Source organism: Sus scrofa, chromosome 14 (assembly GCF_054392235.1).
Source record: "Sus scrofa isolate SSC_HxYL_T2T_F1_AM1 chromosome 14, Sscrofa_HxYL_maternal_Yorkshire_Landrace_v2.0, whole genome shotgun sequence".
NCBI lineage: Eukaryota > Metazoa > Chordata > Mammalia > Artiodactyla > Suidae > Sus > Sus scrofa.
In genome coordinates this window covers 99,850,304-99,877,710 of record NC_139396.1, presented here as the reverse complement: position 1 = coordinate 99,877,710, position 27,407 = coordinate 99,850,304, and the positions used below count along the sequence as shown (strand labels likewise).

At 47.8% G+C, this 27,407-nt stretch overlaps 1 protein-coding gene and 1 long non-coding RNA gene across 3 annotated transcripts in view; one reads left to right on the top strand and one right to left on the bottom strand.

Moving 5' to 3' along the window:
- Positions 1–2,810: 2,810 nt before the first annotated feature.
- LOC110256721 (uncharacterized) lies at positions 2,811–9,408 on the bottom strand. Its single transcript, XR_014828168.1, has 4 exons — positions 9,316–9,408; positions 8,567–8,704; positions 7,854–8,197; positions 2,811–5,915 (listed from the first exon to the last, which is right to left on the bottom strand). It is a non-coding gene; the product is annotated as an uncharacterized LOC110256721 (long non-coding RNA).
- A 3,040-nt stretch (positions 9,409–12,448) lies between these two features.
- The window catches only part of DUSP29 (dual specificity phosphatase 29), a 40,201-nt gene continuing 25,242 nt past the window's right edge, over positions 12,449–27,407 (top strand). Inside the window, 2 exon segments of one of the 2 annotated variants that reach the window (NM_001444841.1) lie at positions 12,449–12,837; positions 26,093–26,326. In NM_001444841.1, the coding sequence (NP_001431770.1) occupies positions 12,752–12,837; positions 26,093–26,326 (320 nt within the window). In that variant the 5' untranslated portion in view covers positions 12,449–12,751. 2 annotated transcript variants of the gene reach the window in all.

Below are 27,407 nucleotides of genomic sequence, written 5' to 3'. Positions count from 1 at the left end.
CTTTGAGCACCTCAAGGAACCTCTTCTATTCATTTCCTGAATTTCACTCAGACCACAGGCATGCCCTGACAAGAATGAGTTTCTTTGCAGGACAACAGGTCAGTGGATGCAGTCCTGTCCCAAAACAGCCACCACACACAGGGGCTGGCCTGATCCCACTCACTCTCAGTCCAGCTTTGTGCATCCTGGTGCCTTCTGGTGCCTCCTGAGAAGCAGCAGTACATCTCCAGGCGGGGAGATCACAACATATACCACTGTTGAGCTGGGTGGCTGGAATAGCAGGAGTCTTGGACACATGTGGGCTTGGGTTTTCATTCAGATTCCATCTTTTTTTTTTTTTTCCCCCTGCACCTGCGGTGTACAGCAGTTCCCAGGTCAGGGATGGAACCTGCACCACAGTGGCGACCTGAGCCATAGCGCTGACAATGCTGCCTCTTTAAATCTTGGACTCCATCCTTTAACCGGCTTTGCAAGCCCAGACAGATAGTCAGCTCCTCTGAACCTCACATTCCTCAAGTGTCAAAAGTGGGATGGATCCCAGCCTTGCGCAGGACTGCTGTGAGGATGGAGACAGAAGCAGCCCGTGCCTGACACATAGTAGGTCCTCAAGAAATGCTTGCATGTGTTTCCTTCCTGCTGAGAAAGCCAGGGGCTTGGGAAGAAAGCTCTCCATCTTTCCCAGGTGGGAGATAGGAGGACTGGTCACACAGACCCCAAGAGAGAGACGTAATTTTTTTCTTGCAGCCTCTCAGAAAAGCAGTGGGCACAGGGAGGTGGTCACAACAGGCCTGTTTCTAAAAGGCCGTCATCTGGATTTACTTTCACATTCTTTAAAATAGATGTATATGATTTATAAACTTTGCCAAGTAGTTTTACATATTTAAGAGGCTCTGCATTCTATTACCGGTTTCTTAGAAATGGTTGTAACCTTACATTAGGATATTAGACTGTAACGGCAAACGCAGCCCTCTTACATAAAACCCCGGTTCTCCAAACACGAGAATATTTGCTTAATGAAAAGAGTTTTACAGGCTCTCCAGACTCTCAGTTCATCTTTATTCTGGTCCTTAATTTAGGGAAGAGGAGAGAAAAATTAAATGTCACACTCTCACTCACACACACACACACACACACACACACACACACACACACACGCACACGCCTAAAATATGCTTCTGAGAAAAATCTGGAATGTCTTAGAGTTTTCTTTTCTTTTCAATTACAGCTCAATAAAAATGTCCTCATAAAAGTTCTAGGTAAGCAATAGCTTTGCCAGCAGGATGGGGCTCCCCACACCCCAGGGAAGCCTGCCGGCTGTGACTGGGGGGTGGGGAAGGGCAGGAAGCCAAGGTTGGTTGCTTCACCTTCTCCTCCACTTTCTTCATATAACACACACAATGGGCTCCTCTGAGGAGCTGGGAGCAACCCTTGCTAGGAAGGAGGTACGGGGCAGCCTCCTTCTTTCTGAGGCCCCTCTAAGTCTGTCCAGCCAAGAGGCCAGCAAGGACAAAGCCTTCTGTCAGGCATAGTATTTTGAAAATATTAAATAGCTGTGTTTTTCATTCCTCTCCTCCACAGTCAAGTTTCCTAGACGTTGGATTGCCAGGTATAATATAGGACAGTAGTTAAATTTGAATTTCAGATAAGTAACAAATAATTTATTAGTATAATCAGATCCCAAATACTGCAGAGAACATAACTTATACTAATTTTTTTTCTAGCCACACTCACAGCATATGAAAGTTCCCAGGCCAGGGATCAAATCCAAGCTGCAGCTGCAACCTATGCCACAGCTGCAGCAACACCAGATCCTTACCCTGCTGTGCCACAGTGGGAACCCCTACTGAAAAGGTATTTGTACGTCAGTCAACCCTACCTGGAAGTCACTTCACCATTATAGCCCCAGACAAATGGGGAAAAGAGGCCAAATCCAGTAGGAGGGGGACCAGAGGATGTTCAGGTAAGAAAGTAAAAGAAAGTGAATGACTGAAGAGAACAAGGGATAAGAGAGGGGCAGGTGGCAGTGAGGCCTCCAGGTGGTGACCTCCATTCACTAAGACAACATCACAGGGACAAAGTGAAGGGGTGGGGGTGCTTTCCTCTTTACCTATTTAGCCTTCTGGAAGGAGATCATTTTGTCCCACCAGAGCAGCAGCCAGACTCAAGGAAGCCCATGGCACCAAAGCTTCCCCTCGACCCCCCCAGCTTGGCTCTTGCAATAGACCCCGATGGGCCTGCACAACAGAGAAGGATTCTGAAGATTTGAGCTGTTCAGTGGGAAGAGGCTGAGTATCATTACTTAGCAAATTTAAGTGTCCGTAACTCCCAGCAGGTGGAGAGGGGCTTGTGAGGAAGGTGAGGAGAGCTTAAAAAAAAAAAAAAGTAAAGATGCTTCACTCTCTTGGAACATCCCAGTGAAAAGAACAACAGCAATATCCAGGCGGTGACTTAATATCACTTGTTGTTACCTTTCCCTTAGTTTTTAGAACACTGCCCAGCACGTAATAGGTGCCCTACTGGGATAGCAGAATGAGTGAATTTTCCACCCATCCCAAGCCAGCCTGACTGCAGCAGTGAGGGTTTCTCTCTGGGTCCTGGGCCTCTCTCACTGTCCTCTCTCCCTGAGAACTGACCACTCAGGCACAGTCTGAGACCCTGTGCACAGACACCAAAGCAGTAAGATGCTTAATAAAACATGAGCTTCTTTTTGAAGATCCATTTGCATCTTGGGCAGGGTGTAGTCACATCATCAGAGTCAGAAAACCTATATTAAAATGACAAAACAATGCTATGTGCTAAGGCCAGGATTAAGCACTTTACATAACTTCATTTATTCCTGAACACACAAATACCTCCAAGGCAAATTCACCAGGCAATTCTTTATACTTTGCCATCAAAACATATCTGGAATCTGACTCGCTTCTCACAAATTCTGTCTCTATCGTCTTTGGCCAAGGCACCAACATCTCTTTCCTGGACAGTAAAAGCAGCCCTCTCCCTGGTGCACTTATTGTTCATCATCTTTCATTCCCCAGATACCAGTCAAAATGTGCTCCTTAGAATGCAAATCAAATCATGTAAGCATCCTACTGTGGAAAGTAACGTCTTTTTTTTTTTTTTTTGGCTTTTCCGGGGCCAATCCCGCAGCATATGGAGGTTCCCAGGCTAGATGTCAAATCAGAGCCGCAGCTGCTGGCCTACGCCAGAGTCACAGCAACACGCGGGATCCGAGCCACGTCTGTGACCTACACCACAGCTCACGGCAACGCCGGATCCTTAACCCATTGAGGAAGGCCAGGGATCGAACCCGCAACCTCATGGTTCCTAGTCAGATTCATTAACCACTGTGCTATGATGGGAACTCCAGCATAATGTCTTTTCTATCAAAGGAAATCTTGGTTACTCCATTTTGCTCTGGTTTCAGTGGAAATGCCCCTGCAACCCCCTTCCTGTTTACCTCTTTTCCCAGCAACAATTTGTTTCAATTAGCCAACCGGGAAGAATGTGCGCCCTGACCTGACCAATGGGAAGGGGACAGGTAAATCACCTGCGTTAGGGATAAATAGGGGAGGGTCCTTTTTTCAGCGCACACTTGTTGGAGTACCCAAGCCCTCCTGCAGAAGTAAAGAGCCTTGTCGAGATTTCTCCTTGTCCATGTGTCTCACTTTCCGACACTGGCGACCTGAGCCAGAGTTATCTTAATTTCCAACACTCCCCAGAATAAAATCCAAACTCCCTACCACAGTCACAAGGCCCCATGGTAAAGGCCCTCATCTGCTAACGTTCTCTCCCTCCCTCTGTTGCGACCACCCATCCTTTGAATGTACTGGGATACAGGCTTAGGTTACTGCAATTGAGACTCCAAACACAGTGGCTTAAACAGATAGCTGTGCATTTCTCGCTCATGTCTCCTACCTCTGAATCTATACTGAGGGCAGTCCAGACAGATAAGGTGATTTGGCTCCATGAGGTCATGCAGGAACCCAGGGTCCTTCTGCCCCATTGCTATGCCACCCCTAAGAATGTTGTTCTTGTCTGCCTGCTTGAAACTGGGTCACAGCCACCTCTGTATGCCATGGCTTTTCGCTGTCACTGCATGCTGGGTGCTTCAGCAGCCCTTGTTTAACCCTGTTCACACTCCATGTAGTCCCTTCATTAACATCTTTTCACTGAAACCAACCTGGTGAATTCTGCCTCTTTTTGGCCCCTGACTGATCAGTGTCCACTGTACAATGTGTCAAAGTCAACCCCTTCTGAAAATTAAGCTCAGTCCAGCCTGTGTGTGTGTGTCTGTCTCTGTGGGTGTGTGTGTCTGTGTGTGTGTGTCTATGGCTGGGTGTGTGTGTGTGTGTCTATGGCTGGGTGTATGTGTGTCTATGGATGGGTGTGTGTGTATGGATGTATGTATGTGTGTTCCTCACATGATACCCCCAAAATCTAATTAGAATTGGGTCATGGTATTTGTCATTACTAAACTACCATGAATTGGCTAATGCTCATCCTTGAGCAAAAATATCCAGTTTGGAGTAATAGTACTCTCTGCAGCAAGTGTTGGCTGAGTGCCTCCTGGGCTCCTGGACGACCAGCACATTACCACAGGACAGGCTTTTCCCCCAGTGCCAAAGTCAGCCTTCTTGGAGCATCTTTACCAATTTCCCCGGCTCTTCTGGGCAACCTGGCCCCTTGTGCACCCCCATCACGGCCCTGGCTCCTTGAGCCACCAGCATGTGCTCAGAGGTCTGCTTCCCCACTGGATGGTGAGTTCCCCCAGGGCAGGCTCTCATCTCCTGCCTCTCGGCCCTCTGCCTGCTTCTAGAACAGGGCCTGGACCCAGAGTAGAGTATCGCTTCAGTAAGTGGCTCCTGAAACCATAGGGAGAATGCATCTCTCAGTTTAATGGTTTGTTAATTTAATCCTCTTTAGGGCCCTCTTTCATCTGTCCAATGGAAGTTAAAACAATGAGCCAGAGGTGGACGTGAAGGAGAAGAACAATAATGACTGGTATTGTTGCTTCTTCCAAGCCAAGAGCATCGCATGCATTATCTTATTCATCTGCCTGGTAACCCCATAGGTAGCTCCTGTTATTATTCTCAATGTACAGGCTCAGAGAAATTAAGAGACCTGAACCAGCTCAGAACTAAGTGGCAGGGGCAGGATTTGAACCCAAGTCCTTGTGTTTTAAAAGCACATGCCCGTCAGTCCTCTGCCCTCCTGCCTCCCACACACGAATAATCACACTGTCAAGCCTCATCAATGTCACTTTGATGTGCTAACAGGCCGTGAAGAGGAAACAGCCATCTATCTGCAAAATAAACAAGTCTTGGCATGCAGACAGAGGTGCTAATAGAGACACAATTTACCCATTTGCTGAGATCACTGACAGACTTGAGCAGGGCTCAAACAGCAGTCTCCTGGGAAAGGGGGGAGTGTGGGGGGATCCCTACTCACAGCCCAGGCCCTGGGTCCTAAAGGGCTCCAGAGGCCCCCAGCAGGGGACTGGCAGCAGGCACTCCCGGTGTTTTGACAGCCAGGGAGATAAACGGAGCTATCGATTTCAGACAAACATCCTTGGCCCTTAGGCCTTCTCTCCCAACACAAAGTCCTCACATCGCTAGGCCATCAGTCAAGAGTGACAGTTCCACAACAGACGTGGCCCTGCCGGCTACCAGCCAACTCCCTGGAGAGCCGTAGAAACCTCTGAGGCACCCACACGACGAGATGACTTGGGGCTTCAGGAACAGGGGACAAGTCAGGCTGGAAGGAGGTACGTCCCCCATGGGCAGGAGGACAAATGGAAACCCCCTATCCCAGTTCCTACCAGCTTAATGACTTGTCTCATCTTCAGTGATGTAGAGCTGGGCTGTCCTGTGGGGCTACTGAGCACCTGAAATGTGGCCAGTCCAAGCTGAGATGTGCTGTGAGTGTAAAATATGCAGATTTCAAAGGGAAAAAAAACTCAAATAGCTCAATAACTTCCATATTGATTACATGTTCATGGGATAATATTTGGGACATAGTTAAAAAAATACATTGTTAAAATTAATTTCAGCTGTTACTTTTCATGCCTTACTGTGGCAGCTACTAGAAAAAATTTAAATTGCATACATGGTTTGCATTCTATATCTATTGGACATTATACATCTGAAGGATCAAAAATAAAATGTAATCAAATTCAAAGTAAACAAAAGTAAATATCATTTTTATCAAAATGCAAATTAAATGACAACACAAAAACATGACAAGTATTTCTACATACATTTTCAAAAGCACTCTTTTTCTAAAATATTCTAAGTTTCCTTTAGAAGTAAAAAGGAATAGATAATTATTGAGTATCAAAGTTTTAAATCAGTATGATCTAAATATACCTCAAAATCTAAACTCACTTCTTTGAAAGTTTTGTTAGATCTTATAAACTACTGCTATAAAAATAAAATGATGGTGTCACACTAAGTAAGACAAAGATAAATATCGTAATGACTTCACTCGTAAGTGGAATCTAAAAAATGATGCAAATGAACTTATTTACAAAACAGAAACAGACTCAGACTTGGAAAACAAACTTATGGTTACCAAAGGGGAAACGGGGGGGGGGGATAGATAAATTAGGAGTTTTGGGTTAACATATACATATTATTATATATCAAATAGATAATCAACCTATGGTACAGCACAGGGAACTCATTATCTGTAATAACCTATGTGGGAAACAAATTTGAAAAAGGATGGATATCTGTATATGTATAACTGAATCACTTAAATACAACATTGTAAAAATCAACTATACTCCAATGTAAAATAAAATTTTTTTTTAAATTTTATTTATTTAGTTTTGCTTTTTTAGGGCCGCACCTGCAGCATATGGAGGTTCCCAGGCTAGGGGTTGAATCAGAGCTACAGCTGCCGGCCTACACCACAGTCACAGTCACAGCCAGAGCCAGATCCAAGCCGTGTCTGCAACCTACACTACAGCTCACAGCAACGCTGGATTCTTAACCCATTGAGCAAGGCCAGGGATCGAACCCAAATCTTCATGGGTACTGGTCAGGTTCGTTACCGCTGAGCCACGACAGGAACTCCCTAAAAATATTTTTCTAAAGTTGTATGATGCCATCATGTTGATGTGCAACAATTTATTTAGCTAATATCCCATCAGTAAATTGAGTATTTCCTTAAAATTCACTATAATAAACAATCCTGATTTTTTAAAAACAAAATGATTGACAATTCTAGTAGTCAATGTAAAGAACTGGCATTTTGTTACACGTTTTTTTCCTCCAGGCCTACACATACGCAGTTATAAAGAATCCTGAGAATTGTTTAATACAACAAAATATCCCTCAGCTGTAAACTATTGTGACTATCGCAGTAATTCCAGGTCATCTTCAGGACCCCGGAGCAGCACGCAGACACAGGGCGGGTGTTCAGCGCTCCAGGTCTGTGTGCTCAGAGGGGACTGTGGACCCGCTAAGTGGGATAAGCTGTCTGTTCTCTGGCCCCTGCGCTCCCACTGCTCAGATCCTCCTGGCACCTGGACAACCAGGTAAACAGCAATACCACCCATCCACCTTCCCAGAATTCAGATTCTGTCACCTTTTGTCTTGAGGACACAGAATAAGAGAAGGTTTGGAAACACATACTCTGTGGCCTGAACAGTGTTAGTCACAAAAGCACATGGAGTCATGGGTCCCCCTCTGCCAGTGCTGAAAGCCAGAGCCCGGATGAATGGGGCACCCGTATCCTTTTTGAATTTACACAGAGCAAGGTTCACGCTTAGTGTTACTGACAAACGCGTATAGCTGTGTGATGACAACGACCAAGGTATGGAACCGTTGTGCCCTCCCCCAAGTTCTTACCGGGTTTGGATTGGTGGGTTCTTGTTTTTTTCCATTCTGATGAGTGGTTAGCAGAATCTCAGTGTGTCTGTGTGTGTGATGTGTGGGAACCTCTTAAAAAGACAAGCTCAGGTCAGGGGCTTCTGTTTCCAGGGTCTGTGGATGATACTGTCTAGGGGGGTCAAAAAATTCCCCTCTTGGATTGGTGACTAATCTTGGTAGCTTTTTGATGAGAAAGGGAGGCCCGAGCTTAGCCTGATAGGGAGACTGAGACGAAGAGGGAGCCCACCTGCTTGCTCGGCCTAATCATCAGTGAAGAGGAATCTGGAGCCTCCCGAGGGAGCTCTAGAGAAGCGGGGAGAGATCTAGAATGGAGGAAAAGGAAAACTGCAAGCTTTGTATACACAGAGGGGAGACCCGTGAACATGGCAGGCGCAGGGACAGACCTCTCTGGAGAGAGAAATTCCCTGGGGAGGGGGCCTCGTCAACAATTTTCTAAGGATAAGGAGCTCAGACACTGAATTCGGAGTTGTCTGCTGCCCTGCGCTGTGGTCCCCTCTGCCACATGCAATGGTGCTGAGCAGGTGGTGCTTTGAAAGTGCAGATGGGGATGGTATTGAGCTTGGGGTGAGGTTTTGAAGCTGGGGGTGGGGGGGTGGGGCAGAGGGTGCCAGTGAGGGTGCAGTGGTGAGAAGGCTACAGGGTCGACTCAGCAGAAATGAAAGCCATCCTACCTGTACTCCCCTGGAGGAAAGCAGTCCTCCGAGATGCTGTGGAGGGCTCTGAGTGGCCTCCAGAACATGGGCCTTAGTCTGCTTGCCTTCTTTTTTTTCTTTTTAAGGCTGCACCGGTGGTATATGGAAGTTCCCAGGCTAGAGGTCGAAAATAGGAGCCTTTGCCACAGCCACAGCAGATCTGAGCCGCGTCTGCGACCTACACCACAGCTCAGGCAATGCCGGATCCTTAACCCGCTGAGCAAGGCCAGGGATTGAATCCACGTCCTCATAGTTACTAGTCGGATTCGTTTCCACTGAGCCACAATGGGAACTACCCGCCCCCCCACCCCCGTTTTTTAGATGTGAGAGAACAGAGAGCCCTCTAGGAGAGCAAAGGACTTACAGTCATTAGATCACACTCATCTGCTGCAGAGACCTGACCCTGGTTCACCAGGCTCTGTCCAGGAGGGCATCCTCTCCCCTGGGCTCTAGCTGGACTCTGTGTCCACGGAAACTCAGGTGTCCACAGAGCACTAGAAGCCCTGGATCTTTTCAACCCAGAAAAGTCTCGTATTAGTCACATCTCACATACTAGTTTCCTACTGCTGTTGTAACAAATTACCTCAAATTTAGTAGCTTAGAGCAACATGTATCACCTTACAGTTCTCTAGATCAGAAGCCTGAGGTGGGTCTCACTGGGCTAGAATCAAAGTATTAGCAGGACTATGTTCCCTCTGTAGGTTCTAGGGAAGAATTCGTGTCCTTACCTGTTTCAGCTTCTAGAGGCTGTTTTTTGGCTTTGTAGCTCCTTCCTCCATCTTCAAAGCCAGCAACAGGGAGTTGAGCTCTTCTCAAGTTGCATCATTCTAACCTCACCTTCCAATTTTAAAAACTTCTGTGATTACATTGGGCCCACCTGAATGGTCCAGGATACTCTCTATTTTAAGGTCAGATGATTAGCAATCTTAATTGATTAGCAACCTCAACCCCCCTGTGCCTTGTAACATAATATATTCACAGGTTCCAGCGATTAGGATGCAGACATCTTTGGGGGCAGGGGGTGGGTAGTCTGCCTACCGAACCTTGCTACTGGGCCTAAGTGGGATTCTGATCCAGAGAAGCTGAAACAAAGAGCAATGTCTACCTAGGTGTGAAAATGGAGAAAGTAGAGTCTTGCTAATAAAAATCACATGGGTCAGAGGGCGGTGTTGGGGAGGAACCTCTATCAAATGCTGCAGTAAAGTAAGTTCCTAAGAAGCTACAATGAAAATAACAGCTATTTTTACAAATGATACTTTACCTGCACTACTGTAGCTTTGCTGTTGCACAGAATCCTGGTGAACTATCCCTGCGGTGTGGAACGGCAGGAGACATCTCTGAGTCCAGATGATAGTTGCCAGGCTTGTTCCAGTTCTGGCAGAGTGGTATCTTTGCTGCGTCCAGACAGGCAGCTCTTGGGGCATCTAGCCATGGCCTGGGTTCTGCCCTGAAAGTTGTGCAGAGAAGGCTATTGTTTCTCAAAGATCTGCCCTCAATTACTAGAAGACAGCACAGGTGTCTCCTGCCACCACCACCACTCTTTTCTAGTAAACCCTTCCCAGGGCTTCCTATAGTTCCTGATAATTAACAACATGGTTTTTCTACCCTTCCCTACCCTTTGTCAACTTCTTTTGGGCATTCTTTAATTTGTGAAGGATTAGGGGCACATAGAGTGTGGGGATGGTCACCAGTCTTCTGGTCACCGTATCCAGGGGCTTCTCTAATGGAGGTGATAATCCAGTAACTTACCTCATTCTTTTCTTGGCTTTATTTATTAGACCATCCTTTAGAGTGTAAGATTCTGTCTCCCTCTCTTACCCATTATCTCTCTCAGAGGTCTTTTTTTTTTTTTCCTTTTTTTGGCTGCATCTATAGCACATGGAAGTTCCTGGGCCTGGGATTGAACCCACATCGCAGCAGCGACCTGGGCTGCTACAGGGACAACACTGGATCCTTAACCTGCTGTGCCACAAGGGAACTTCACTTTTTATTATTTTTAATTACTTCTTATTGTTAATTATTATACTATTTTTAAATTTTAAGGTTTTTATTTTTAAATTTTAATTTTTAATTATTTTTTAACGTATAGTTGATTTACAATGTGTTAATTTCTGCTGTACAGGGAAGTGAGTTATACATATACATATTTTTATATTCTTTTCCATTATTTAGATTCCACGTATAATTGATTATCATATGGTATTTGTCCTCCCCTCTTTCTGACTTACTTCATTTGGTATGATAATCTTTAGTTCCATCCATGTTGCTGCAAATGGCATTATTTCATTCTTTTTTATGGCTGAGTAATATTCCATTGTGTGTGTGTATGCCACATCGTCTTTATCCATTTATCCGTCGATGGATATTTAGGTTGTTTCCATGTATTGGCTATTGTAAATAATGCTGCTATGAACATGGGTGTGTGTGTATCTTTTTGAATTACAGCTTTGTTTGGATATATGCCCAGGAGTGGCATTGCATCATATAGCAAGTCAAATTTTTTGAGGCATCTTTACACTGTTTTCCATAGTGGCTGCACCAGTTTACATTCCCACCAACAGTGTAGGAGGTTTCCTTTTCTCCACGCCCTCTCCAGCATTTGTTATTTGTAGATTTAATGGTGGTCTTTCTCACCAGTGCGAGGTGGTACCTCACTGTAGTTTTTATCTGCATTTCTCTAGTAATTACCAATGATGAGTATCAGATGTCTAGATATCTGATCCCCACCCCCACTAAACTTACATCTTTGGCAGCAACTCTGACTTGGGCTGGGGTTGGGACCAGCCCCCCAGCCCCACCCAAGGCTCCCAGCCGGAAATCTTTCTTTAGTCTTTGTCAGCTCCAGCATCTCTTTTGGTTCTTGGGATAATTGCAGAAAAGCCTTTGATCCTGCTGTTCTGACTACAGCACTTGACAGCAGGGACATTTGGACCCTGACATTTGGACCTCCTTGTACACTTAGATCCTGAGCCTCTGCCTTGTGAATACGGTCTGCACCAAGAAATCAATAAAAGCAAAGTCTTTTTAGCAGTTTCACCATGAAAACTATTAGCAGAAATAATTGCTCTAAATAAAACCGGCAGTAGATAAACATGCAAATTGTGAGGAAGATCTTTGGTTTGTTGAATACAAAATTGCAGGGGACAATATAATGATCCCAATATAAGAAGATGCTATAAAGTGAAGGATGTGGGGAGACTGGTGATCCCACATGGAAGGATGCCCAAAGAGGGTGACAGGATGCAGAAGGATGGAAAACCACGTCATTCACTATAAGGAAGTGTAGGAAGACCTGGAAAGATCTTACTAGAAAACTAGAAGAGCCTGGACAGGATTACACCCTTCAGCCCTATGAAAAAGGATCACACTAGGTGTGGGGGTGGTGGGGGTCCTGGAGCAAAGAAGGCTGGAGCCAAAGAGGAGGGAGGTTGAGAAAAGGAACCATCAAGAAGAGAAATCAGGGGATGACTGCTGAATTGGGGATATTTTTGGCATCCTAACTCAATCCAGAATTTTTTAAGTATTTAGCATGTGCAGGTAACTATGCTACACAGGTAACTTTGTCTCATTTAATGCTCACAACAACATGAGGGCAGCATTGTGATTATTTTCCCTGCTGAAGCCCAGATGGGATGGACACTTGCCAGAGGTCTCAGGAAGTGGCACAACGTCAACGAACCCAAGTTTCCAGAGTTTCTCTGGAAGGCGGAGGTGCTTCATTAATCACCGTGCAATGCGGTATTTAGTCTATCCACTCTCTGGAGATGGCTCCCCAAACTCCCAGAAAAGACTGGAGTGGAGAATTCCCCAGGCTGTGTGCCGTCGACCTTCCCATGGGCTCTGTGCCAGCAGGCAAACCTTCCCGGTTCCAGCTGTTCCAGGACAGGGCTCCAGGCAGGGCCCCGCAGGCACCTGGTCTTGTCGATCCTGAGGAAACAAAGCTGGGAAATACCCCTGCCTGTCCCCACCCGGGTGGCTGCATGTCCTGCCTCCGTGGCTGAGCCAGGAACAGGCGTGTGGGCTCCGGGTACAGAACTCCCAGAGTCAAGGGTTTCAGGTCACACCAGCGAATCGTTTTGCAAGCAGATGCCACAGGTCTCTGCTCAGACCGGGCAGCACACAAGGTCAGCGTCAGCAGATCTGACCCTAAAAATAGGCTCTTAGATGCCAGTCGGGGTGGCTGGGTGTGCAGCCGCCACACGCCCCACGGCCCAGCACCTCCCGACCTGGCCAGGACCCGGTGTGCACAGGTAAGTTCCCTTTTGGGGGTAGACTGGCACCTCTTGGGTCCGGTCAAGTGTTCTTTGGGGGCCTTGGGGTGGGGATTAGAAGACCTCTTTCTACTCTGCTTTGGAGCAGCAAAGAACAGCTGACATCCTTTTAGCATAACAGGCTCTTCTTGCCCTGTCTTTCCCTAGAGGCGCCAAGGAATTTTCTCCACTTCCCTGCCTCTAAATCTAAGCTTCCAGTTCAATGACCATTTCTAAAGGATAATAGGGCGGATTAAAGCTCATCGGGCCCTTCTGAGGCCCTGGATGCTTTGTATCACATATCATATTCCAGCAAGGTTCCACATTTATCCATTTAGCCAGTAAAGGGAAAACTAATCTCAGTGGGAGGTGGGAGGGGGGTAGGGGGGCAGACTGGAGACACAGTGACTCATCTCATGCACAGGGCAGCACATGTTACAAGTGAGTTCTCAGAACTCAGGGATGAGAGCTCTTCCTGTCTCTTGGTAACACTAAGCATCGTGTGGACAAGGTGGCTCCTTTTGAAGCTTTTCCCAGTCCTGGTGGGAGGATGGGGCTGGGGGCGATGGCTCTGGTAGAGATGGGGAGACTGGGTCGCTAAAGGACAGAGACTCTGGACCGAGATGTGGTGTGTGTGGGCAGGACAGTGGGAAGATATCCTGTCTCAGACCAGGGATCTCCCACTGGACCCTGGGCTCCTGTCCTGTGGCCTCCATGGCCTCTCATGGGCCTGGAACCCAAGAGTTGGGAGCGGGGGACTCTGATGGTTCAGGAAATCGGAAAAGGTTCCAAGAGCAAAAACTCCCAAGTAAGAAGGGAGAGGACATGAGGTGTATGTGTGGAGGGGCTCCCTATGCCGGCCCAGCATCTGAGGGGCTCTGGTAATCAATGTTCTATTGCCTAGAATGTTCCATTGTGCCCCTCCTTGTTCTCTTCATGACAAAATCATTTTGGTCCCACCAAATGACACTTGCAAACAATGCTGGAAGGGCTTCTGAGCTGAGTATACAATGAAAGAGCCATGGACATGGGGGTGGGGATGGGCTATGGGAGAGGGTCTGAGTAAGGGGGAGCTCCGTCAGCCCTGAAGGCTCCTCAGGGGCAAAAGCAGATCTGTACTGAGGGTGAAAGGGGAGGTAATGGTCCCCCACCATCTGATCAGCTGGAGGCCCTCCCTGGGGACATTTCAGTCCAGGGGTGGTACTGGGCTGGAGGGGACTCTGAGTCCTAAGGGCCGAGTTCCTGTGGCTGTTGACAACCTCACGAGGGTGAGGAGCAGAGAGGGGCCCTGAGGCCAGAGGCTTGGTTGTTAGCCTTTCTTGTAGCCCTGTGGATGCCCAGTTGAGTCCTGTTGGGGAGGGGACAGCCTGCCCTCTATGGAGCTGGGGACGGCCTTCCCCAGACCCCGCACAACCCTGTGTGTCGATAATGTGTCCTGGCTGACAATGTGCCAGACATGGATCCAAGAGCTTTTCTTGTAAGCAGTAACTCAGGCACTTACTCCTCAGAACTTGGACAGCCCTGGGAGGGGTGCAACACAACTTCATTTCAGATGAGGAAACGGAGACACGAAGCAGTGGAGGGGTTCTCCAACATCACCCAGCCCAGGCAGCAGTGAGGCCAGTGTGCCTCTGAGTCCGCTGGCGGGGCCTCAGGGCTCCGGTGTGCGTCTCAGAGGTAGGGGCGGGAGGCAGCTCGTGCTCCCACTTCCCTCCCTGCCTGAACTCCAGCCTGTGCCCTGCTTCCCCCACCTCCGCCCCCAAGGAGGCCTGGGCCTGGGCACAGCCACTCCAGGTCCTGGTGCCAGGGGTCACCCAGCTCCGTCTGTCCTCTTCAGCCTGACTCAGGGCTGGTGGTGCTTGGATTGTCACTTCAGGTGACCCTTGATGGTTTGGGGCCCACCACTGTCACAGTAAATAGGAGCTCAAATCTCATGCAGCCTGGCATGGCCACCAGGCATTAACAGGCTGAGAGAGTCCCTTCTCCCCCTCCCAAAAGCCTCGCTGGTACTTCACACGTGAGCACACGAGCCGCATCACCCACAGGAGAATGTTCAGCCTTGTTTATGCCCCATCGTATTTGCCACAGCTACCCTGGCGAGACCCTTGGCGCACCCCCACCCCCCAGCCAAACTGCTCCAGTCTCAAGTCCTTACTCTTGGCTCAGAATTTAGCTCCCAACACAGCTGGGAATTCTCCACCTGCACCCCCCTTCCCCTCCCCCTTGTCTTCATACATGAACTTTCCCGAGTCCACGTCCACATGCTAAGGACTTACATGATCGCTTCTACGCAATAACCAGGGAGGCGGGTATGATCCCCATCCTACAGATGAGAAAGCTCAGCCTGGGTACATGAGTCTCCAAGGCCAGTGACAGCTCTTTCCCCGACTTCCCATCTCTTTGGGCTTTGCACAGGGAGGGGGGCCTAGGCCCAGGCCCGCCCTCAGGAGCATATACCCTGGGACCATGGATATAGCGACCTAACTGTTGACCTGGGTCGGGGATGCTCCGCCGCCTAGGTTGAGCCCCAGTTGCACCACTTACAAGCTTGGTGTCGTATTCCTAAACTCTCTGAGCCTCGTCTTTCTCATCTGTAAAGTGGGAACAGATATTCCTTGTCCAGGAGGTTTTGAGAGTTGATAATCACCAGGCACATGATAAAAGTCACCACCAACTATATAATCATTTCTCTGGGTCCTGCCAGGGCCTTGATTTCTCAGTGAGCTTTTGTGCCAGCTTTAAGACATCGGAGCTTGGCCTGCAGCTTTCCCAAGGCCTGGAGCCGCCTCTGTACAGCACCAAGAGAGAGGCCTAATGAGCAGCAGTGGCTGGGATGAGGAAATGGGGGTGGATGGGGAGCCACCGCACCCTCACAGTCTTGCCCCCTCCCATCCCGCCCCGTCCCGCCCCTCTGCACAAGGAAGCTTTATGTTCTGAGGCAATACATAGTTAGAAATGATTCTTGAGGGGAGTTCCCGTCGTGGTACAGTGGTTAACAAATCCGACTAGGAACCATGAGGTTTCGGGTTCGATCCCTGGCCTTGCTCAGTGGGTTAAGGATCAGGAGTTGCCATGAGCTGTGGTGTAGATCTCATACACGGCTCGGATCTGGCATTTCTGTGGCTGTGGTGTAGGCTGGTAGCTGCAGCTCCAATGCGACCCCTAGTCCGGGAACTTCAGTATGCCACGGATATGGCCCTAAAAAGACCAAAAAAAAAAAAAAAAGAGTTCCCATAGTGGCTCAGTGGTTAACGAATCTGACTAGGAACCATGAGGTTGCGGGTTCGATCCCTGGCCTCACTCAGTAAGTTAAGGACCCAGCGTTGCCCCAAGCTGTGGTGTAGGTCACAGACACGGCTGGGATCCCATGTTACTGTGGCTCTGTCGTAGGCCAGTGGCTACAGCTCCGATTCCACCCCTAGCCTGGGAACCTCCATATGCCGCGGGAGCGGCCCAAGAAAATGGCAAAAAGACCAAAAAAAAAAAAAGAAGAAAAGAAAAAAAGAAAGAAATGATGCTTGAAAGAGGTGGGCAAAAAGGCCCTCTCTTCTGAATTCATGAGCTGTGTAATTGCCTGCAGTGCTTCCACCGCAACTGGCCTGGTTAGAGGTCATGGCCCCTTGTCTCTTGTGCTAAAGCCTCCTCTTCCCTACCAGGCCGGCTGCAGAGGTCACGTCCATCACAGCCGGCTCCCTTGTCTGAGAAGGAAGCCGCATGTGGGCCTCCAGCCTCCTCATAGTTTCCGGGAGGCCCAACTCTGCCAAACCAAGATTGGAAAAATCAATTAGGAGTTCATAAATTACCACCCCGAAGCGCTCTGAAACCATTTGAAGAGTTAATCAAAGAAGTTAATGACATCAACGCCATCATAGAAGGAATATTAAATTACCTCTTTAAATGAAGGCTATTCTGTTTTTTTAAATAAAAGGGTTTTATATTAATTCATGTAATTGCCTCCTATTAACATACTTGCCAGAATCCAAAAGAAAAAAAAAATCTGTTAAACTTGGACTGTGTCTGATACATTAGGAATTAAATTATAGGCAACAAAAAATTCCTGGGGTTTTCACATCTAGGTTTAAATTTTTTAAAAAGAATCCCACAACTTTTATTTCCTAGTTGGGATCATTTTCGTAGATTTAAGATGTGTAAAGACAAGCCTGACTGGCGGTAAATTAAAAGTGTGTATATTTATACACGTATACGGGTGCCAAATTCTGCCCCTCTGTGTACCCCAGCAGTAGGTATTACTCTCCTAATAGAGTCATTTTCCCAACCACAATAACATTTTTCCTCTGCCCCTTCTTTCAAGGCACATTCCAAGCCCAACATGGGTGGTGTGACGGAAGAACTGCGGTCTGCATGCATTTCAGCAGAGACTAGCTTTCCCCCATGATCCTAATGCATTAGGAGCATAAATATGTGGTGTCCACAGATACAGAATCCCTTCAAAGAAAGAGGAGAATTTGTAAAAATATTAGATTATAAACTGTGCTGCTAAACCAAAAACTTCTAGCAGGCAGAGACCTCGCTGGCCCATCCCGTCCCTGGTGCCTAACAGAGGGACGTGTCAGTAAAGCTTGGGGGCAGGTGGGAGGGGGAGGAGAAGGCAGGCTGAACTTCTAAGGAAAAGTCAAAACCAAAACAAGGCCCCTTCCCAGGCCCACTCGGGACCCGCCAGGGCAGCCCTGATGTTGACTGACTTAGCCTGAACCAAGAGCAGGCTAAGGCAAGTCAAAGAGCCCCAAGGGATGGGGGCGGGGGGGAGGTTGCCCCCTCCATCTGAGGTCTGTCTCCAGTCAGAGGGGAAGCACATTTCCTTCAGAGGTGGATTTTACCCCAAAGTTTCAGAACCCCACCTGTGCCCCGGTCTCTTCTAAAGGCCCTGCACCGATTTGATTTTCTTTTAAAGAAATTACATAAACTTCAGGACCCATAAAACTTGATTCCCTTCTGATTTCCCAGGGAAGCTCGGAGAGACCAGAATGACTTTCTATTTATTTATTTATCTATTTATTTATTATTTTTTTAGGGCCACACTCGCAGCATACGGAGGTTCCCAGACTAGGGGTCGAATTGGAGCTGCAGCTCCCGGCCTACATCACAGCCACAGCCACATCAGATCTGAGCCACATCTGTGACCTACACCACAGCTCACGGCAATGCCAGATCGTCATCCCACTGAGCGAGGCCAGGGATCGAACCTGCAACCTCATGGTTCCTAGTCAGATTCGTTTCCGCTGCGCCACCACGGCAACTCTGGGAATGACATTCTGACACGACGTGGGCCTGGCTCTGCCACCAGAGCTGCTGCCTTCAGGGAGCTCGCAGGCCCAGGGAGGGCACTCGGGGATGTAAAGAACACCTGGGGAGGGCTTGTCCTGAAGGCCACCTTCCTATGCCTCAGCCCACAGGTTTAGGGTGAGTATCTACCACATCCAGAACAATTCTACAATAGAACTTTCCCAGGGTTTTTCCCCTCTCCACATACTCAAGTAATGTATGTTCCTCACAGAGATTTTAGACAAGATGTTTCCTTAAAAAGAATAATCACATATAATTTCATTATCCTAAAATAAGCATATAGCCAGTGTTAATATTTTTGTGAAATGTATCTCTGTATAAAAACAGACTCAGCTCTGACTCGACCCCTAGCCTGGGAACCTCCATATGCCGCAGGAGCGGCCCAAAGAAATAGCAAAAAGACAAAAAAAGAAAGAAAAAAAAACAGACTCACAATGGACATGTTGCTTCGTAAAGTTCTGGTCTCTTCTCCCCACCAGCGCAAGCCTCTTTCCTCTCAAAACTTTCAAAAAACACAGCTGACTGTCCTAACAATTTCACGGAAGGTCTAGGGAGACAAAGAGAGGCCTGACACAGCCCAGGGGCACCACAAAGTCAAGCACTGGGATCCATGTTCTCAGCAGTCCTGTGGCTCTGGCCTCTGGCTCTCCCTGCCTGTCTCTGGCCTCAAGCCCTCCTTCCCCGACCCTGCAGCAGAGCCCCTCAGACCCCTTCTGGGGACGTTCTAGAGGGTCCCCTTTGCTTTCTTTCTTTTTTCTTTTCCTTTTTTTCCTTTTTAGGGCCGGATCTGCGGCATATGGAAGTTCCCAGGCTAGGGATTGAATCGGAGTTGCAGCTGCCATCCCTACACCCAGAGCCACAGCCACACTGTATCTGAGCCGCATCTGTGACCTACCCCGTAGTTCATTGCAACGCCAGATCCTTAACCCAGTGAGAGAGGCCAGAGATTGAACCTGCAATCCCATGGATACTAGTCCTTAACCCACTGAGCCACAGTGGGAACCTCCCCCCGTGCTTTCTCGTACAGAAAAATTTAGCTTTCTTTGTTTACTCCACCACTTTCTGAATCATGCTTTAGGACTTACCGTTCCCCATCCAAAGGTCCTCAAATGGTGTTGCTGAAGCGGGAAGCCTGTTCTGTGGTTCACACTCCCGGGCATGGCTTCCTGGCCAGTCTCTGCAGGGGTCTCTCGAGGGGTCCAGGTAGAGATTAATTTTTCCCATTGAAATGAATGATACATCTCTTCGCCTGGCTTCTCCCACCCTCCACCTTAGAAAGCAAAAGAATGCAGGTTGGGACATTTGTTTGTTTTAAGAAGTAACTTTGCCTCTCTTGTCACAATTCCATTTTATCAAAGAAGAAAGTGAAGCTTAGGGAGGATGAGCCATGGATATCTGAGCATCCTCAGGGATTGCTGGGCTGTGAGAGAAGGGCCATGACCCAGTGAACATGGGGAGAGAGGGACAGAAAAGTAGAGGAGCCCCAGGAAAGTGACAGGTTCAGGGAGAAAGTTAGGTGGAGTAGAAATCACAAATGAAAAATCACAAGCAGCTTCCAGCCCAGACTGTTCTATTTGGCTAGTATAGTTAAAAACATAGATATGCTTATTCATTATAAAATATGACTGGAGTTCCCGCTGTGTGGCTGTGTGTTAAGAATCAGACTGTCGTGGCTCAGGTTGCTACAGAGGCACAGATTCGATCCCTGGCCCAGCAGAGTGTGGGTTAAGGATCCTGTGCTGCAGCTGTGGCTCGGATTCAGTCCCTGGCTTGGGAATTTCCACATGCCACTAGTGCAGCCATAAAATAAAAATAAAATATGATTATTTATTAAAAGAATCTCAAGACAGAAGACAGAAAGAAAAAAGTCTCCCTGAGTCCTTTCATTTACCCACAGTATCGACATTTTGATTTTTTTCTTGTTAAAAAAAAAAGTCTATATTTTTTTACATAAAGTTAAATCACGGTGCCAAAATTATATTTTTGAATTCAGATTAAAGCCTTTCCTCAGAGTTCCCGTCATGGCTCAGCGGTAACAAACCTGACTAATATCCATGAGGACATGGGTTCCATCCCTTGCCTTGCTCAGTGGTTTAAGGATCCAGCGTTGCTGTGAGCTGTGGTGTAGGTTGCCGATGTGGCTTGATCTGGCACTGCTGTGGCTGTGGTGTAGGCCAGGAGCTATAGCTCCCATTCGATCCCTAGCCTGGAACCTTTCACATGCAGTGGGTGCAGCCCTAAAAAGACAATAAAAGGGGGGGGAACCTTTAACCAAAGGCAAGCTGAAAAGTCTGAAATGGAGTAGGAGTTAATGAGGGATCCCTGTTTTGATTATTCCTGGAAATAGCTCCTCAAGACAAGGCCACTGTTTCACAGAGGGAAATGGCACTCCAGGCCTTATAGGTCAAGTACCACTTGGCCTCTGCTTTCTCTGTTATTACGGTATATTTAGATGTTTTAAAATTAGCAGTATCTTGGGAGTTCCCATTGTGGCTCAGCAGAAATGAATCTGACTGACATCCATGAAGATGCAGATTCGACCTCTGGCCTTGCTCTGTGGGTTAAGGATCTGGCATTGCCTTAAGCTGTGGTATAGTTCGCAGATGCGGGTTGGATCTGGCATTGCTGTGGCTGTGGTGTAGGCTGGCAGCTGAAGGTCCGATTCGACCCCTAGCCTGGGAACCTCCATGCTGCAGGTATGGCCCTAAAGAGCAAAATAAAATAAAAATAAAAATAAAAATAAATAAAATTAGCAGTATCCTAGTGTGGGTTCTCTCAAGGGCAGACCCTGAAATCAGGGTGTGGAAAAAAGTTGTTTGCAAGCTGGTCCAGGAAGCTGGTAACTCCCTGACCAGAGCAAAGAACAGAAAAAACCCTCAAGCCAGGAAATACAGAGGGGTTTTTTTTAATCATTTATTTATATATATATATTTTTTTTCTACTGTACAGCATGGTGACCCAGTTTCACATTCATGTGTACATTCTTTTTTCTCACATTACGTGTTCCAAGGAAATACAGAGGTTTGAAGGAGGAAGCCATTTGTGCAGAAGGGAGCTGTCCACTTACACTGCAGGGATCTGAGCTGAGGAATGGTACAGGATAAGGACAGCCCCTGCCACAGGTGCCTACTGATTTAAAATTTTAAAACCAGTACATTTCTCATGAAACTCTGGCTTTCCGTTTTTTCATAAAGATACCTGACCATCTGGGCTTGCATTTCCTCGTGGAATGGCAAGCTGCTGTCTCCTTCAGTAGGGGCATTTGTTCTCTACTGTGCCACAGTCCCCACTACACCCTGATGTCTCCTGCCTGAGGCCAATAGTTAGGTTTTTTACTTGTTAGTTTTATTCTTTAACACCCAACCCACTTTTCTTCTCTGTGACCTGCCTGGTCCCTCTGGGAAGAAACCCGAATCTGCTATCCTTTGAGGAAGAGGAAGGCCGATGCTGCACATATAGGCCAAGTAGCCGTCAAGTTGGCATTTGGTTTCCTGGGAACAAACCTTTCAATATGAAGCTGTAAAAGGAACCTGGAGGCCTCTCTTGACAACCTGCCCAGCTCTCATTATGACATTTAGCCTGTGATTGATATTGTATGTGTCATCGAGACCTTGGCAGTTAATCTCTAGGTCGAATCTATGGAAACCAAACAGAACAGACTTGTCTTCCCCTTCCATTTTGGCTGTGATCTGGGAAACAGACGCTCCCAGCTGCTCTGAGATTCAGAGACTGGGGAGCCGTGCAGAGAGGGATGCACACAGGCCGCCTTCAGGATTTGGAAAGATTACAGGTCTGTGGTTTCTGGACGGCTCTGCACTTTGTTCTCTCTCCCCATCAAATCTGCACGCTGGAGGATAATAGATCCCAGAGCTCCCTCTGCATGCCAAGCTGCTCGGGGTAGACCACACCACTTCCTCTTCTGTCTGGAAATCCAGCCGAGGCTTTCAGTGTGGAGATGGGGGTGGGGCTGGGGCTGGTTCCTCCCACAGAATAATGAAGGAGGACCAGCCTCAGCAAGGGTGAGGTCAGTGTCAGTGATCAAAGGAGGCAGACAGGGGGTTCAGAATGTAGTTGCTCCAGCCTCTCCCACAAAATCCCTTCTTCTGAAACCTCCTTTGGTGGCAGGCAGGGTGCAAAATGGCCCAAACCTCCATATTGAGGTAAAGGGTGCTCAGCTTTGACTTCCTTAGAAATAAGAAGAGCTGGTGCCATGAACGGCTGAGCGCCAGATCTCTCAAAATGAAGGCGCCTTGGGCCTGCAGTGGGGAGGGTGTGACCATGCTCTTAGGAGCCTGAGGTGTCTGTGCCGGTTCCCTCACAGACGTTTCTGGCCATCCCTTGAAATGACACCTTGCTTGATGACTACAAATGCCAGCACCCAGACTCCAGAGTAGAGGTCGGGCCTGAGCAACTACCTGCTAGAGGGGACTGTCCACCCTGTATTCTATTGTTTGTGCAACCTCATTCCTTCTCCAAAGAAGCCCAGAGGCTCCATCCTGCTTCATCAGCTCTGGCTAAGGCCTTAGAACTGGCATCCCAGTCTTATTCCTTTATCCCCTCAGGCATCTAGTCACTCATTCCACCCATTCGCTAGGCCGTTCCCTCATTCAACCAAGCACCTCTTACACGTCAGACACTGAGGCTAAAAACGATGTGAAGGAGCGGCCTTCAGGGAGACTTGAAGAAAGGCTGTCCAGCCCCTCCGTCCCAGTCCCACACCCTTATTCTAGGCTAAAGATCTGGGTCTCTGCTTCAATGAGAAGCTGGAAAGCATTTCAAGCACCTCTCTACGCTTCTCTTGACTCAAGAGCTCCCTCTTTTTTTTTTTCTATTTTTAGGGCTGCACCCGTGGCACACGGAGGTTCCCAGGCTAGGGGCTGACTCAGAGCTGTAGCTGCCAGCCTACACCACAGCCACAGCAATGCTGGATCCTTAACCCACTGAGCGAGGCCAGGGATTGAACTCGCATCCTCATGAATACTAGTCGGGTTCCTTAACTGCTGAGCCATGATGGGAACTCCAACAGCTCCCTGATTCTTGCGTCACACTCTTGGGCAATTTTTTAAATTAATTAATTTATTTATTACTCAAATGAATTTATCACATCTGTAGTTGTATCTTGGGCAATTTTAAAAAATTATTTATTTTAAAAATTATGGTTGATTTATGATGTTCCTTCAATTTCTGTTGTACAGCAAAGTGGCCCAGTCATACACACAGACATTCTTTTTTTCACACTATCTTCTACTGTGGTCTACCCCAAGAAATTGGACATAGTTCCCTGTGCTGCACAGTAGGCCCCCATTGCCCATTCATTCTAGATGGAATAGTTTGCATCTACCAACCCCAAACTCCCTGTCCATCCCACTCTGTGCCTGCTCCCTCCTGGCAATCACAAGTCTGCTCTCCACATCCATGTCTGTGATCTGTTTCTTTGGGTAATTATTATCAAACTTGAGTCCGCCTCAGACCCACTGGGGGGCTTATTAAAATACAGACTCCTAGGTGCCATTCCTGGTCCAGGGTGCAACCCAGGAATCTGTTTTTTCAGCAAGTGCCCAATGCTTCTGAAGGAGGTGGTCTTTAGATCACATTTTGACAGACTCCAAAGAAAGGTCTCCTCTGCAGCCATTGCCCCCCAGCCTCTCTCAACTTAGGATTCTGCAGGATAAAGTCACAGATCCTGGCTTCCCAGGATCCCCAAAGACACTGTGAGCCAGTGACTTTTTAATTTATCTACCGTGAACTTGGGAGAATCAAATTTCCCAGAGCCCCAGAGCAGTGGTTTCAGCCCTTTCCTTTTCTTTTTAACAAAAGATAATGGAAAGTTTCAAACACACACAAAGAGGAACAGTAATTACCTGGCAGCCATCATCCCTGGCCAATCCCGTCTCATCACACCTCCACCCCTACCCCCCACCTCACACACAATATATTATTATGTTTTCCAATGGTCTTATTTTTGAAGCAAATCCCAGACATGATATCATTTCATCTGTGAACATTTCAGTATGTATTTCTAAAAGATAAGGCCCTGAGGTATCATTTAACTGTCCTCTGAATCTCCTGAAAATTGCTGGCTAGATCTAGACTCTGAGGACTCTGATCAAAGAATCAGGTTTTCCTTTGACGAGACTGCTTTTGTGATCGTGTGTTCTGGCATCAGAGCACCCGTGATGGCTGACGGTCTCTTCTTATGTTGCTAGCAGTCAGTGTTCAGTGCCCCCTCCATGAGCTCATTGGGTACCGTAATATGGTGCTTGCTTCCTTCTTTATTATCTGGAATTCTTTTTTAAAAAAATTAATTAATTTACTTTGCAGCGGCACCTGTGGCATACAGAAGTTCCCAGGCCAGGGACCGAACAGCACCACAGCAGCAACCTGAGCCACCACAGCGACAATGCCGGGTCATTAACCATTGTGCCACCAGGGAACTCCCTGGAATTCTTCTATAAAAGACAATTCCCCTCATCTACCCTGCAGCAGAGTTTGCATCAGGGAAGAACAACAAATACTAGATTCTTTCCCTTTACTGACGTGTCCTCATAGGGAGCTGGTCCCCTAGCATCTTTCAACACTGAATAATTGTTTTCTGTATCTTTATGATTTAAATGTGATGTGTTTCTATCAACCACAGTTATTTTTATTATCCATGTTCAGACGGTCCCATTTCTGATAACTGGGAGTGCTGAGTTCTTTCAATAGGATCCTGGTGGGCTTTGAAGCTACCCGTGCTTATTTACATTCACGTCCCTGGCCTGCCCCTCCTTGTTCTGCATACCCCACTCCCACCCTCGCCCTCTGGGCAATTATTTTTTTTCTCAGAAGACCAAGACCATGTGTTACAAACATCCTCAATTTCCAGTTTCCCCCCCTCCAAAATGGCGATCAATCATGGCGCCAATCTCTTTGGTTAAGAAGATTACATGAGTTTATCATCGTGAAGCCCTTGCAATGGTGCCTGGCACATGATAAGTACTACCTAAGTCTGTGTTAAATAAATGAGTTACCTCCCCACTGCTCACCTTCACTTTTCTCAGTCACTCCACCCTTTCCTCCAATCTCTGAGCACGATGGGTTAACCTCCCTTTCCCAGGCTGCCCGAGTGTTTTGGTCACTCAGCTCACAGAACACATGGTGCCCAATTCCACAGTGAATTCATTTCCTTGGGGACAATGGAAACAAACACTTCACCCACATTCCACTCGCAGAGCCTGACAAGCTCTCCAAATATACATTCCGATCTGCAGACATAGCTTTCTAGCTTGGAATGCCTCTCCGGGACCCCTGGTAAGTTAGCACAACTGCCGACCTCCTAGTGAGAGCAGCCAATGTTGACTCCAACTTCCTAACAAGCTGACAAACCCTCATGCAGCCAAGTTTCCTTCTATCCCAAGACTTCCGAAGCCCCAAGAATACGCCTGGCTGCCCAGACCACACAGGCTGTGGATTTCCAGGTGTGCCCTTTCCACTGGATGGCAGCTTTCTGCAGACGCTGCCTACCACAGGCCTGGAGTGGCAGGGACCTTCTGGGCTTTCTTATTTGGGTTCAAAATGACCCAAGCCAGCAGATTCCAGCCACATAAAGGAAAGAGTAGGCACCAAAAAAGGGGTAAAATCTGAAAGAAAGGAGGCAAGAGACAGGCTGCCAGCAGGGATTTCTTAGACCCAAAGCCTGTCTTGGGTCTGCAGCAAACACACAGTGGCCCAAGTCAGAGAGTGCCCAGCACGCTTGCCCTGCAGAAAACTGGAATGTTGGTGAAGTGTTGTTTAACTGCCACCACTGCCTTCTTTGTCGACCTCTTTTTCCTGGGAAGAGGAAGCAGAAGCAGAGCAGACCAGGGAAATGACTGCCAAATCTTCAGATCAGCCTATACCCACCTCTTTTGGTAAAGCCCATGCCTTTCCTCCAATCCTGCTAACCCCAACCCTGATGCTCTCTCATGACCAGCTGCAGAAAGGAAAGAAAATCCTTTGGCTCCAAAATGACATCCGGAGAATCAAAGACAAGCCTCAAGAATGCCTACCCGGCTGCCAAGAAGCTGCTGCCGAAGGTGGAGGAGGAGGGGGAGGCTGAGGAGTACTGTACCCCAGGAGCCTTTGAGCTGGAGCGTCTCTTCTGGAAGGGCAGTCCCCAGTACACCCATGTCAACGAGGTCTGGCCCAAGCTCTACATTGGTGATGAGTAAGTGCCCATCTTCACCTTTGGCCTCATCCAGGAGAAGACAGCCAGCCCTCCCCTGGGCACAGCCCTCCCCACCTTCTTGCCATGAGCTCTTGCTTTTTAGGTTGGTTCTATGAGAACTCTACTAGTTAAGGCTGGGCTTATTTTCATATTACAGCAAGATCAGGAAAGGTGCTGAAGCCAGAGAGAGGTTGGTTTCTCACCTACATACAAGAAGGGCAGAGGCAGGCAAGCTGGGTCTTGATAGATGACACCATGGCATCAGGAGTTCTGGCTCCTATGCTTGGGATCCACCATCCCTAGGGCATGGCTTCCTTCTTCAGGGTTGTTTCATGGTCTGACATTGCTAGCAGGGCTCCTGCTGTCAATTGTAGGATCCAGACTACGGGAAGCTAGAGGGAAAGGAAGAGCAAAAGGATATCTCCCCAAAGGGTGGTCCCACCCAAGACTCTCCCTGCCTCTAGCTGCAAGGGAAGCTGGGAAATATCATCTTGCTAGGGATAAAACCAACAAGAAAAAAGTCAGTTCTCAGGTGGATGGCTCAGGAGCACACCAACCTATGTGTCAGGAAGCATGGCAGACCTAGAAAAGCTGAGGTCACTGTCCCCATTTTTAGAATTTTATAGCCACCATTCCCCACTCTTCAAACAACTGGGAAGTGCCTACTGTAAATAATAATATCATGTACTGAACACTATGTACTAGACATGTTCTCACTTTATTTTCACTACAATCTAATGAGAGAGGTCATCTAACGACTCCCATTTTAAAAATAAGGAGGAGTTCCCATTGTGGCTCAGTGGTTAGCAAATCCGACTAGGAACCATGAGGTAGCGGGTTCGATCCCTGCCCTTGCTCAGTGGGTTAAGGATCCGGCGTTGCCGTGAGCTGTGGTGTAGGTTGCAGATGCGGCTCGGATCCCGCATTGCTGTGGCTGTGGTGTAGGCCAGTGGCTATAGCTCCGATTCGACCCCTAACCTGGGAACCTCCATATGCCACGGGAGCGGCCCAAGAAATGGCAAAAAGACAAAATTTAAAAACAAAAATAAATAAGGAAACCAAGGAGTTCCATGTGGCTCAA